General features: G+C 41.1%; 1 protein-coding gene across 1 annotated transcript in view; it reads left to right on the plus strand.

Annotated features, from left to right (window-relative positions):
- GALNT10 (polypeptide N-acetylgalactosaminyltransferase 10) overlaps positions 1-14041 on the plus strand; it is a 96931-nt gene that overhangs the window by 44048 nt on the left and 38842 nt on the right. Inside the window, exons 2-4 of the mRNA XM_076349933.1 lie at positions 799-898; positions 1751-1889; positions 6015-6181. Coding sequence (XP_076206048.1) covers positions 799-898; positions 1751-1889; positions 6015-6181 — 406 coding nt within the window. The remainder of the gene's footprint in view (positions 1-798; positions 899-1750; positions 1890-6014; positions 6182-14041) is intronic.

Genomic DNA, 14041 nt, shown 5'->3' on the forward strand with positions numbered 1-14041 from the left:
ATGATGCTACAAATGACTTGCATTTATACTCTACCAGCATATTACAACATAATTGAAAACTCATTCTCAGAGAAGATGTTCTCTTATTGACCCTAAAACCTACTTAAATGTATTTTTTATATATATTTCCCTTGGATTTGGGGGATGTCAGTGTTTGAGATGTATCATGGTTTTCTTTCCATACGCTATAGTGTCTCTGATCCTGAATTCACCCCATGTTTCATTTGCTAACTTGTTCCCAGAGTACCCATTGCTTTTGAATTTCAGGAACAACCTCATGAAAAGAGGAGCTCTAATTGGGTTCAGTGCAGGCTCATGCCTTGTGTAAAATTTGCTTTTAAGTTGAGCAGCAAGAGTCTTAATAAATGACCTTTTAAATCTTATTTTGATTTTATTCAGGTATAGTAGTGTGCTCATTAATAATGATCCTGCAATAGGTCTCCCATTACAGCTTTATTGTTAATTAAATAGGATGTAAGATGTATTGGATGTTTTCAAAATGAAAATGGGAGTTTTTAATAGATTCCCTGATTAAGAATACTGGTCTGCATACATGATGGTGCCCTGAAAAAAAAAAAATCACTTAACAGCTATAAAAGTAGATAAAGTACAGATAAAGTACTGTTCTGAGGCAAGCAAAGCTTGTTTCCTCCCTCACCCCTTTCAGGGTAAAAACTACTTGCTTGCGATGGTCTTACCTTAAGGAAGATGTTTAATCTCCTCTTACAGGAAGGAGAGGCTGTTAAGGAAAGATTTCATATGTTGTGTATTTAATATATCCAATCTTTTGTTTAAAAGGCATACGTGAGGCAAAAGAAAGACCCTTACTTTGGTGATGGACAAAGGAAAAAGGACTGGCATAACAAAGAAGCTATAAGGAGGGACTCTGAGCGTGTAGGTAAGTAAGATTACTATAAAAATGTTTTAATACAGACTGTAATTTAGTTTGATTTTATTTGGTAGGCTGAGTACAGAACAGCATGTTCAACTTCAGGGTCAAGATGATGTTCTTGACATGATGCAACAGTTACTGTGTGTTAATCCCAGTTAAAGCCTTTTCCCCCAACTCTACAATAACCATTTTGAGGTGAAAATATGTTGGTAACATCTTGGTATTTTTAGGATAGGTGCAGTATTGTTTTTTTAAAACCTTAACAAAAAATGTGTGCCTGTACCTCTCCCAAAAATGGGAGATCCAGAAAGAAAGAAGAGGGACAAGAAAAATGTTCTAGATTATAACATTCATGAAAGTTTTATTCCATAGTTCTGGGTTTTGCCTTGCATTGCATAAAAGGGCCCATTTTGAACGTCACAGCTTTACACTGGTGTGTCTGCAAGGGCTCTGCCTTCTCTGTGCGAGAGCTCAGGTTGTTAAATATACATATCCATCTGTGCTGAAAAAAGCAACAGTGATGAGGTATTCAAACCATATGTATTCTTCCTGCAGTGAAACAAAAAACATTCTGTAGATCCTCCACAGCATTGCCACAGCCCCTTCATCTGTTTCTGATGTTGGAAGGAAGACTTTTAACTTCTAATATTTGCACAGCTGAGTGGTTTGTAGCAAAACTGCTTATCAAATAAAATTGTTAGGTTGGCATGGTTGACCCAGTGCTGAATATGACACATAGCACAGAACTAACAAAGGGCTATAAGATGACTGCTCTTCTTTTCATATATGGATTAGTTTCTGGCCAGTTAAGCACCAATTAGTAGTAATGATGCATGTTTACTTTCTGTCTATCCATAGGAAATGGAGAACAGGGAAAACCTTACCCAATGACTGATGCAGAGCGAGTGGACCAGGCGTACAGGGAAAATGGCTTTAATATCTTTGTGAGTGATAAAATTTCTCTGAATCGTTCCCTTCCAGACATCAGACATCCAAAGTGAGTATATAGTTTGCATTTCTATGAGTGAAAGTTTTTACAAGCCCTAAATTACCACATCTGCAGGAATATGCTCTTTTTTTATCATGGACTCTTGTACCTTTGTTCATCAAATACAATCCTCTCACAGCTGGGTCCTACTGTCTCCTTAATAAAGGACAGTGTATAGTAATTGCAATGGGAAATAGAGGAGACCAAATCTGGGGAAAAAAATCCCCTTTTGATTCCAAAAGACTTAAAATTACCAAAAACTTGCAACCCTGCAGAGAAGAGATCTTGAACTTAACCCAGAAGTGGCTGCTTCCTTCACCTCTCGCAACTTGACAGTTCAGTTCCTGAGCCCACTGACATAGCCAACAACTTCTAGCAACTAATAAGGTGGAGCTATTTCTTTCTGTAGTGGAAACTGATGTAAATGTCTGACTCAGCTGACAAGTGCCCTAAGTGTAGTCAGGTGATGACTTTGTCACTAAACGCTCTGTCCAGTTCTTGTGTTGGCCACTAGCTGGAAATGACCACAAAATGCTCAGGAGCTGAACAAGATTTCAGTAGCTCCACTCAACTATGTATGAAGAGTTTTATCAGAAATGCTTCTGATTTATGGATTAGTTTCTTAGACATCTTCCTCATAAAAACCTCATCAGGATTTACGAGTAGAAACTAGTTCCAATTGAATGCTGGCTTTTGAGTTCATCTATTTTTGGACATTATCTCTTAGGATGGTGTCAAACTGGATTTTGTGCAAGCCAGGAGTTTTTCATTAGCAAAAGTGCTTCAGTTAGGATTTAACCCTTGTTTATACAAAGCTGAGAGGTTTTTAAATACTGTTTGTGTGGCTCTTAATCTGAAAGTGTTGCTAGACACTTGAATGGAAGCTTGTTTTGTGTAAAGCCGCTTTTATCACAATTTAGTGAATCCGAATTCAACATCTACTTTATTCATGAGATATAATTTCCAGAAGTCAGGTTTTATAATTTGTTAGCTGCACATATGAGAGATTACCTCTTCAGCTGTCACAGCAAACTAATCAAATACACTGGCTTGACACCCTTTCTCAATATATACTCATAAACCAGAGTAGTGAGTATAGCTCCACAAATATTTTAGGCATGCAGCTGAAATGTTTAAACATAGAGATAAATCAGGTAACTGAAGATGCTTGTTGATCAGCCCATACTCAAATTCTAGGAAATACAGTTTGAGTTTGCTAACCTAAATTATACCTGACCTCCATTTACAGGGGCTGCCATGGGCTCTGAGAATTTAAACATCAGACAATGCCAGTATTTTCTCATCTGAGGATTTAATATATTACCTCATATTCCCCATTGTTTCCCAAAGTTGCTGACTCCTCGTTGCTAATTCTGGTACTTAAACTTTTTTAAAATGTGAAACTTATAACTCCAGTCCCCAGTTAAAATTAATAAGTGAAGTGTCTGGGTCACCAACAGCTTAAGCTGTGTTTAATGATGCTGCTGCAGCTGGTTTACTTGTTGCTTGACACATCTTTTCCCCCAATGTAGCAAGTTATAATTGTGGAGATCTCAAGGAGAGGGCAAACTGTGTATAACGGATGCTAGGATTAGCTGGGCGGGGAGTGGGGTTATGTATAATGGAGATTTGCAGTAAAGGAATTCACGACTGAAAAGATCTGTTGTGTATTCCCTGTGCCCATTAAAAAAGATATACTTGAAACGGTATGGTTTGTGTTATTTGGGAGGTTGATGAGGGCAATTTGTAACTAAGTTAGGCTGAGACGAAGTCCATAAAGAGCATTCTAGAAAGAAGGGAGCTGTGTTTTAGAGCACTTACTTTACCTAGCCTTTTACGTACAGTCAGACAGAATAGAGAGACTTGTCGTCTGGAGATGTGCCCGCAGACAGCGGGGAGTGTAAGGAGAAGGTGAACTGGGGAAAAAATGCAGCATCTGTCCTGTCCTAAGCTTTGGGGCCACAGTTGGGATTCTCCCCCACAGCTGGTCTGGGTTGGGAAGGACAAAGAAGCAGCCAACATGTTTGCTCACTTCTGAGATGGTTTGTGTGGACCTTTATATACCAAATAGCGTGTCACCTCTGCTTTCTGTTAATCATAGGAATCGAGGGGCTGGGGGAGGGCATGTACTGGATCTACCTGGTACACACATACAATTATTTATTTCAACAGTCGTGTCTTCCCCTGCTAACATTTCCTTTAAGTGCTTCTGGGTTTTTTAATATTAAATACAAATTTTGCAGGTCTTGTAAAGCAATTGTAGATGTGGTAGCTGGAGGGAAACAATTTCTATCCATGCTTAATGGTTAAACTTAATAGCTAAAGTTTCCCACTTGTTAAAGTTAGTCAGAAAATGAGAATTCCAGTTTAAGAAGAGTTAGAAGAGATTTGGGGGCTCTTGTTTCATATCGGAACAGAATTATAGCTAGTAGCTATCTCGAAGGTTAAGATTGCAATGCCAAGGGCTGGATGAAAGCAGTCCATGCAGCTTTATTTTGCATCTTGCATCTGTGCATTGCAGCCATAGCCTGAAAGCTCTTGGCAGCACCCCAAGACAATTCATTAGACACAGAATAAGCTACTGTCCTTTCACACAGGCACCAGAGTAACTTCCTGTAACCACAGATTTATTGAGCTTGTATAACATAGGTGCATCCTTCTCCATTCCCTGGGAAAGGTACCAGGAAAAAGCTGCCACTGCCAGAGCCACTTTCGTTCCCGTCTGCCCTTCTGGGGAATAGGGAGGGAATTATTGCGTGCGTGCAGGCACTGCATTGTGCACGTAGTGATAGTCTGGCAGGAGAGAGTCTGCAAATCGGCTCTGGTGCAGGCTATGCAAGAGGTCCAGTGTTGTGGCAGGGCAGGGAGCGGAGTATGACCTCCCTCCCCTGCTAGGGGAAAGAGGGCAGCCTGCCCTGCTGGCAATGTCATTAATATATTCTAAAAATCTCTATTCACATAGCCACCTCTGTTTCGCACTGGACACGTGGGGTTCTAGGAATGTAATAGATTTTTGTCCCCTAGGGAACAGCTACTGGGTTTTTTTAACTACAGTTGTTCGCTGTATGGCCTTAGATGTTACCTGTTTAACCAGGTTCAAACTCCACTTAGGGCTACACCTGCAGGAAAATAAACACTGCACTTATTGCTGCAGTTTGAATTTTCTTCATGAAGCTACCCTGAAAACACACCCACAAGGCAAGAAAGCATTACCCCTATTTCAAAATTAAGAAGATTAATGCTGTGGGGAAATACCCCCAAATTCAAGGGGTCCATATGTGGTCTCTGCAGACCTGACTGTCCAGCTTTATCCAAGTTCAGCAGTGCTTTGTCTTCAAAGCCCAGCCCTCTTCACTTCTGTCTGCAGAACTGGTCCCAGGGATCAAACTAGACCTGCTGAAAAATGGGGAAGACAAGATCAATTCTTTAGGAAAAGTATGATTTGAATAATTGTCCAGCATGACAAAGGAAACTTTTGGTAGAGGTTGGAGGTTAATCTGTTACTGAGAGGTGTGTTTCTTTATTGAGCAGTTCTTACCATGCAATTATACTGTCTCTTCTGTGTATTGTTCACAATGTCTTGAACTTTTGGGACTGTTTAGGGAAGGTGCCGTCACACAAAATTCTTACTTCCTGCATATTTTGTTAAAAAAAATTTGGATGACAGTTATACATGTGATTAGACTGATTTGCTTGTCTGAAAACTGGGAATAAGTGAGCTAAACCGATGTACTGATAATGCCTAGAAGAGATACATTCAACTTCTGAAACAACTTTGTAGAAGTTCTTCTAGTGATCTTCAAGGTATAAGGGCAGGGAAAACAAGTATTTTAGAGACTCTTAAGCTATAACTGGAGTTCCCTTTAAAAGCAGCTTCAGCACCTAATAGATCCCTCTGACTTTCTGTGTTGCTAAGTGTCACTGTCCCCACTTCATATGGAATTTTGTTTTTTTGCTAGGTAGACTAGATCAGGTCAACACTGGCTTGATAAGGCCTGAAAGTTGGTGGGTTTTTTTCAGGCACTTTGCATCAATTTGAGGAGTAAAGAATGAACTAAGTTACTTGATGGTAATTAATATGGAAGTGCTGGTGTTTTTTGGCACCGCCTTTTGACTTACTCTCTCTATGTCCAGCTGCAAGAATAAGCTGTACCTGGAGAAGCTTCCGAACACTAGTGTGATAATACCGTTCCATAACGAAGGATGGTCCTCTCTCCTCCGGACAGTACACAGTGTCCTAAACCGCTCCCCTCCTGAGCTGATAGCAGAGATTGTGCTGGTGGATGACTTCAGTGACAGAGGTATGATAATTTGTATGTAACATCTCCACCTATGTTTACCTACCTATGCTTACCTACCTAAGGAATCAATGAACTTGCAAATATGTATACAATGACTTGAGGGGTTTTTTTACATGCCAACAGCAGAGTTCAGGTGAACCTTGCTCCAGTACATTTGAAAGGCCAAAAGTCTAGCAAAAAAACTCATGTTCCATATTCAGTTTGTGCTGGTTTAGCTGCTGATAGCATGGGCTGTCCTGCATTTTGGACAATGTGAATAAACAGGGAAGCTGGTTTTAATAGTCTGCTATTGCCTGTGTAGCCCTTAACATTTAACCCCAGGGTTAAATGTTTGATGCTTGGAATAAAGTAAAAAAAAAAAAAAAAGGGGGGGGGGGGAATAGCTCACTCATCACGTTCTGCATTTTTTTTTTCTTGACACAGAAAATGGTAAAAGAAGCCTTCATAAGAGGTTTCCACCTCGGACTGCTTATGATTTGGCTTACTTTTCTCCTGAATTTTGTGCTCCTGAAAAGTAAATCTGCAACATCCAAAACTTTGACTGCTCTCGCTTGCTGATTTGCTTGCAACTACACTCCTTATTTTGTACTGCATTGCCAGGAGTAGTCATTTGGGATTGGGTGCAAAGACATGTAGTTGCTGGCATAACGCATCACCACAAATGGAACAACCACTTGTAATTGCAGCAGCAATGTGGAGATGTAGTTGCTGAATTTACTTGTTCTGTAGCAGAAAGGCAAGGGGTCTTTTTCTCTGAATTGTTTAAATGCTATGTGATATAAATTAAGCTAGAGTTTACTTTGTGTCTTATTTGCACCCTTGCTGTGGTGGAAAAGGCGTTCAACTGAAGGAGGAATGAATGCCTCTGTCATGTAGACATTGCATAGCTAGAAAGATCACATGGAAGGTCCTCTGCAGTAACTGGTGTCTCCTGTGTTGAAGAGGATACAGTGACTTTAAGGCGTTGTGATCAGATCTAGCAAGTCTATTTTCTCCTTTAAAATTGCTAAGACTATTTAGCTTCATCAGCTGCAGAGCTTGAGTCCTGCCACTGAAATTACTCAATGAGGGGAAAAGAGCTCTCTACACAGATACTAAAGGATACACCTCCAAAAATCTGACACATAGGAAGCTCCTAAAATGAGCTTGGAAACAAGCTCGTGAGTACTTAGTGTTCTGACCTATACTGACTTTCAAATAAGCGCTATCCAATAGCTATAGTATTTGTTCTAAAGTATGTCTCTCATTAGTTTGCAAGCAAGGCATGCTGGTTTGAACAAATCAATGTTATATGAAATAAGTATTTCCTTAGAGGATTTTCAGACTAAGCTGAGGAGAAAAAAAAAAAAAACAAACCACCCTCCCAACAAGGTCTCTTTATTGCTACTCAGTCTAGAAGCAAATTAGACAAGCTTATGCTGTAACCACAGCTGAATTGTGCAAACAAGTTTCTTTTGAGAGAAGTGGAAGTAATGAAATCTGGTTTCCTGTGGATCTGTTTTCCTTGTTCTCTAGATGTGCCCTTCTGACCAGGTGAAAGAGAGCACTTCTGGCTCTCCCACCCCTGCTCCTCGTCAGTCTGTACATGTGCTGTTTGTCCAGCTCGCTCTTGCTCTGTTCCACCTGCCTCTGATAAAATGCAAGCTGTTCTCTGTCTGTCATCCATCTTTCATACAAAGGTTGCAAGAAGCAGCTGAGATTAATTTGTGTGCAGCATCTATTTATAGATGGATATAAGAGACTACTGGTGTTGGACAGTGAGCTAAGTTGTCAAGGGAAGAGAATGACACACAAGCAAAGAGCGTGCTAATAAACTTTTTTCTTCTCCTTAAACCAGTGTTTTCCTGGTAGCTCAGTTGATCTCTGCATGTTGGGACAATTACTGGTTAGGATGAAACATTTTTCTTTCACTGCTGTCAGTTCCGTGTCTGCACTGTAGCATTTCCTACTGGCTGCTGCTCCTTTTCCAGCAGTCAGCGTTCTTCCTTAACCACACTGGGGTTGGCTTCCACATCCCTCCCTGGGTTTAAATAGATCCTTAGTCTTCAGGAGGCTGTTAAGTCCTAAACATGTGATTTTGACTTGAAAGGCTGCTGACTACAAATTTCTGGTTTTAATATATCCATTTTATGTATTTAAAAAAAAACAAACAAACACTTCAACCCAATACCTGCTAATTGATAATTTAACGCATCAAACTGAGCTGCATGAAGGAGCGGAGGCTCCAGGAAAACTTCTACTTTGCGTGTTGTATGTTTGAAAAGGGCACATTCTTGGCTTTGGACTGTTAGACCACTGCTCTGGTTATCTGTTTCTCATGATTAAATCAGGCAGGTGATAAAAACCCTGTGTCTGACCTGATGATCATCACCGCTGTGCCACAGAACTGGTGAGCAGTAAAAAGAATGAGGAGAGATTTCTTGATTTTCTTTGAAAATCATAAATTATTAGTCCTCTGGATTGTCTGCAAGGTGGAATGCTGTGCTTCTGTTTCAAATGCTAGTCCCGCAAATTTGTAACAGCATCTTTCTTCTAAAACCATAGAATCACTGTTGGACGTAGTGATAGTAGAGGCCATATGTGAGATCAGAGGGGCATACTATGAACAGTAAATGTCAGCTTCTTCCCCAAAGAGATCAGTAAATAGTCATCATAAACTCCAGTGAAAAGCAAAAGATGAAAAGGATAATCGCTCAATAAAAATCTATTATTAATTTTTTTTATCGAGAGGGTACCCTGACAAGATAAAATATCAGATATACTCTGCTGTACCTCATGATGGCCTTTCACTTGAGGGTTGTCTAAACAGACCTCTAGCACTTTAATAACTCTTTAAAAAGACTAACCTTCAAGAACTTGGCTTTCCCTAGCAAGGAGACTGTATCCCTCTTGCTAGCATTTCTTCTGTACTGAGCCATGTAGGGGTTAAACATACTGGGCTTTGCCAAGCTGTCATTGAGGTTCTGTTAGCGTTGCGTTCCCATTCTGCTGTTGCACTGGTTTCTGTAGGTGGTGATGTTAGTGCCAATCCATCAGCCTCTTTCATCCATGTGTCTCATACACGGAGATCTTTGCTTCACATGAAGTAAAGAGGACTTTGCTAATAGAAACAGTAAGTATGGAAACCGGGCTACTGCACACATCAGTGTTTTTTCTGACATGTTACTTTCGTATGTTTTTCATCTGTTTTTAAGCTTGGCAGTAAAGAATTTTTGGTGTGACTATGAAGAGGGTTGAGAAGTTGGCTAACAGTGATAGGAGAGTGAAGACAGATTTCTGGGTTAACTGGTGGCTGCTGTGGTCTGCAGCATACCTGAGAGGCAGCTGTGCTGCTTTGCATTATTGGAGCTTTTGGACAGATGAATCATCATCTGGAAGTGTCAACAGCCATTTATTTCTTAATTTGTTTGAGAGAGACAGTTCTGTGACCTTTAGCAATAAACATTTTTCAACCAAAAAAGGCTGTCCTGATGACAGCAAATCTTAACAGCGAGCAGCAAAAGCTTTGAGTCGTGTTTTTGAAATGTTTCCTTTGCTTTGTATTTGAAAAATTGAAATGTGCTGGAACAACTTGCTGTCTGGAATTTTTTTTTTTGCATGCCTGTAGTATAATGCAAATGATCAAAATCTAGCCTTACTTCAAACAAATTTAATGCTGGGTTCTACATCAGCCACAGTGCTCTGGGAAAGGCTACCTGTCGGTGGGATCAGTCTTGAGCTCTGGTCCCTGTTGTCACCTCCAGCAGCCGTCTTTGCTGACACTTGAATCTTTCTTTGTGGGAATTCCCTTGTTAGGTTGAGTTAGCTTAAAAGAAGCTGCTTTCCAGCATGTGCCATTCGTCACAACAGAGTAAATATTGTGGGGCTATTTTCTACTTTCTCTAACAGTAGTCTCTAGTATCAACGTAGCACTCCCAGTAAGACTATGATAGCGTATGCTTTTTTCCCCACAAACTTAGTTGGGATGTCTGTGATATAAGGACTTTCTTCACCTGACCATAAGCATTTCAAAACAATTGTAGGGATTTAATGTGCAGAAGAATATAGTTTATATTGAAAAGGGAAGTACCCATTCAGCACACTTGGAGAATAAGAACTAACCTGCCCGGTGTTGTGTGTCCCTTCCTGCACGCTACTGAGAACTGCATGCTAAAGACCCACAGATTGACCTCCTCGGATTAACCTCAACTATTTCAGGGTGGTCCAAAATAATGCCTACCGTTCTGGATGAGCAGAAATCAGAATGCAATACATGTGAATTACGACTTTAGAATTCCTGATCATAAAAATGCTTAGCTGTGGCAGTCCTGTGTGGATTTGTGGCTTCAATTCTAATTTCTATAGCTATTCTTTAGTTCTGATCTCAGTTAAATTAAGTCTTTTCATATGCTGGCTTGCAGGGTACTAATTATATCCCTCTGAGCTGCTTGTTACCAGAATGGCCCTAAGTAAACTAAAATGCTTTTTTCATGTATATCAGTTTTCTCCTGGGGACTGTCAGATGTGAAATTTGTTTGCTTTTTGATTATTTAATTGCAATGCTGCTGAGTGGTAAATGGGTTCCATTATATCATAGAAATGGGAGGAAGGGAAGAGAAGTTGAAATGCAGGTCAGTTTGTAACACTGCAGGTTTTTGTATCCACTCTGATGGCATTTTATTATTGATAGCAGGCAATGAATAACAGACAGGCAGCTCATGATTCTTGAGGGTCTGCTTCAGTCCCTAGACCCACAATCTGAATCTGGCTGTGGTTGTGAGAAATCGAGCCGTTCATCTCTAGCGTCTGCCTTCTACGAAAGGGATTGTTGGTCTCCATCTAATTCTTGTAGCTTGTAGGCACCTCTGCTGTATAAGCTATCTCTCAGTTTGCATGAACAAACGTAAAGCTGTCTCTCGCTAGGTAAATGAACAGCCTTAAGCTGAAGGAACAGAGGGCAGAGAATGGCACATTTTCTCTTTGCAGGAAGCTTGTCTAAATGTTCTTTGCTTTTGACCTGATACCTATTTGGTAGCTCTGTACAGCAGTGGAACATCAAGTATATACTACTACTGGGTGAAAGGCAGAAGTCAAACTCTCCTCTCTTCTGTCTGTTTTGGAGAAGAGAGCTCTTTCAGGTGGAGGCTGGCCTGGAACTCGTACAGAATCACAAATAGTTGAGGTTGGAAAGGATGTCTGGAGATCATCTAACCCAACCCCTCTGCTCAGCTACACCAGGTTTCTCAAGATCTTATTCACTGAAGTTTTGAAAATCTCCGAGGATGGAGACTCTATAATGTCTCTGGGGAACCTGTTCTGCTGTTCAGTCACTCTTACAGTGACTTAGTTTAAAAAAAAAAATAAAAAAAATCTTATGTTGAAGCAGTATTTCCTGTACTTCAATTTGTGCCCAAGGACTCCCAGGTCCCCTTCTGTAAAGCTCCTTTCCAGCTGCTGGGTCCCCAGTCAGTACAGGTGCATGGGGTTACTCCTTCCCAAGTGCAGGAATTTGCATTTCCCTTTGTTGAACTTCATGAGGTTCCTTTTGGCTCATTTCTCTCGCCTGTCAAAGTCCCTCTGAGTGGCACATCAGCCATGCCTCCCAGGCTTGGCAAACCTTCTGAGGGTGCACTCAGTCCCATCATCCAGGTCTTGAATGAAGATGTGCCATGGTATTAGCCCTGATATTGGCCCCTGGGGTGCACAGCTAGTGACAGTCCAGGCCTCCAGCTCGGCTTTGTGCTGCTGATTACAACCCTTAGAGCTCAGCTAGTTTTCTGTCCACCTCACTGTCTGCTTATCTAGCCCAGATTTTATCAGCTTGTCCATGAGGACGTTATGGGGAGGCAGTGTTGAAAGTCAAGATGCCTTTTATAGGTAAGAAAAACTTAAGAATGAGGGAATCCAAATGTATCAGAAGAGTAGACCTAATAAAATGGGCTGCACAAGCATCCTGTCTGCCCCAATGCCCTGGTTCCCTTGTCAAGTCACCAAAAGGTGTAAGTCTCTAGGGAACACTCATACGTCTAAAACTTAAACTAATTTTTTGCGTTTGTGTGTTTATCTGGAACAAACAGGTAGGGTTTTTACCTTTTCACCCTTTGCAGCAATCGAAAATTTTAAATTATTCAAAACACTGTAAACTTACTGTGTGCTAGAAGGCTGTGACTTAATTGCTGAATGTCTTTTAAAAGAAACATCTTGCCACGTACTTGGGGCTAACTGTGTGCAGAGAGGAAAATGTACACTCCACACAGGTGGTTCAGAAGTATTTTGAGTATATCTTATTTTATGGCTTAGCTTGACAGAAATCAGTGATTGTGGCTAAGTGCTTAAATTTAATATTAAAGTCATGTTTCAGCATTCGGTTATTTGCATATTGACTGACAGCCTGTTCTTACTCATTTTAAGACTACTTTTGTATAAGTGACAGTGTTTTAGAACAAGTGTTGTCCCTTGTTGAAGAATGAGAACCGCAGCATCAGTCGTCTCTAAGACATGCGTTGTATGCAAAGCACTATGTTGATACAGTAATAAAGTTGAATGTGGCAGCACTGAAAATGCTGCAGTCTCCAAACATCAGGATTGATGTTCAGCCGGCTGAACATGAGCCGGCAGTGTGCCCAGGCGGCCAAGAAGGCCAATGGCATCCTGGCCTGTATCAGAAATAGTGTGGCCAGCAGGAGTAGGGAAGTGATCGTGCCCCTGTACTCGGCCCTGGTGAGGCCACACCTCGAATACTGTGTTCAGTTTTGGGCCCCTCACTACAAGAAGGACGTTGAGGTGCTGGAGCGTGTCCAGAGAAGGGCAACGAGGCTGGTGAAGGGTCTGGAGAACAAGTCTTATGAGGAGCGGCTGAGGGAACTGGGGTTGTTTAGCCTGGAGAAAAGGAGGCTGAGGGGAGACCTTATCATTCTCTACAACTCCCTGAAAGGAGGTTGTAGCGAGGTGGGGGTCGGTCTCTTCTCCCAAGTAACAAGCGATAGGACGAGAGGAAATGGCCTCAAGTTGCGCCAGGGGAGGTTTAGATTGGACGTGAGGAAAAATTTCTTTACTGAAAGAGTGGTGAAACATTGGAACAGGCTGCCCAGGGCAGTGGTTGAGTCCCCATCCCTGGAGATATTAAAAAGATGTGTAGATGAGGCGCTTAGGGACATGGCTTAGTGGGCATGGTGGTGTTGGGTTGACGTTTGGACTCGATGATCTTAGAGGTCTTTTCCAGTCTTAATGATTCTATGATTCTGGAAGTGTTAACCCAGCTGGGCTGTCTGCCTTACGGCATTGTGTGCCTGTACAGTGGCAATACATGAAGACTTAACATCCTTCTTACAGTAACCAGTCAAAATCTGCACCTGTGACTGGGAGGCAGTAACAGTTTGAGCTGAAGTACCTGAATATATTTAACCCAATATGACAATGACATTTGCAAAGTCAACCTTCTGGCTTTTAGATTAAACACGGTATATTTTAGGATGTGGTTATCCAAAAGACATGTATACTTGGCTATATTTGATTTGAGGAGAAAATTTTGTTATAAGCAAGGTGTATGGGATCTTGTTTTCTCTTGGGGCATCGTTAGGGAGGTTCTGGATTTAAGCTTCGTCTTTCTTCCAAGACTACCCTGTTTCCTTGAGTCTTATTTTAATTTGTGAAAATTATATCTATTTAAGAGTCCTGAAAATATGTATTTGTTCAGCCATTTTTAAATTTTTCTTATTCTTTCCCCAGTTTTACTCACTTTTTTCTTAGTTGTGTGTTTTCAGCAGGACTTTGTGCAATAAGAATTCCAGCTGCTCTTTGACGTTTGGGAGACAGCGAAGCATTGTGAGCCCAGACTCTGGCATGTGGCCACTGCTCATCTTTGAAAGGCAGCAAGAGGCT

The sequence above is a fragment of the Aptenodytes patagonicus genome, chromosome 12, assembly GCF_965638725.1.
Source record: "Aptenodytes patagonicus chromosome 12, bAptPat1.pri.cur, whole genome shotgun sequence".
Classification (NCBI taxonomy): Eukaryota; Metazoa; Chordata; class Aves; order Sphenisciformes; family Spheniscidae; genus Aptenodytes; species Aptenodytes patagonicus.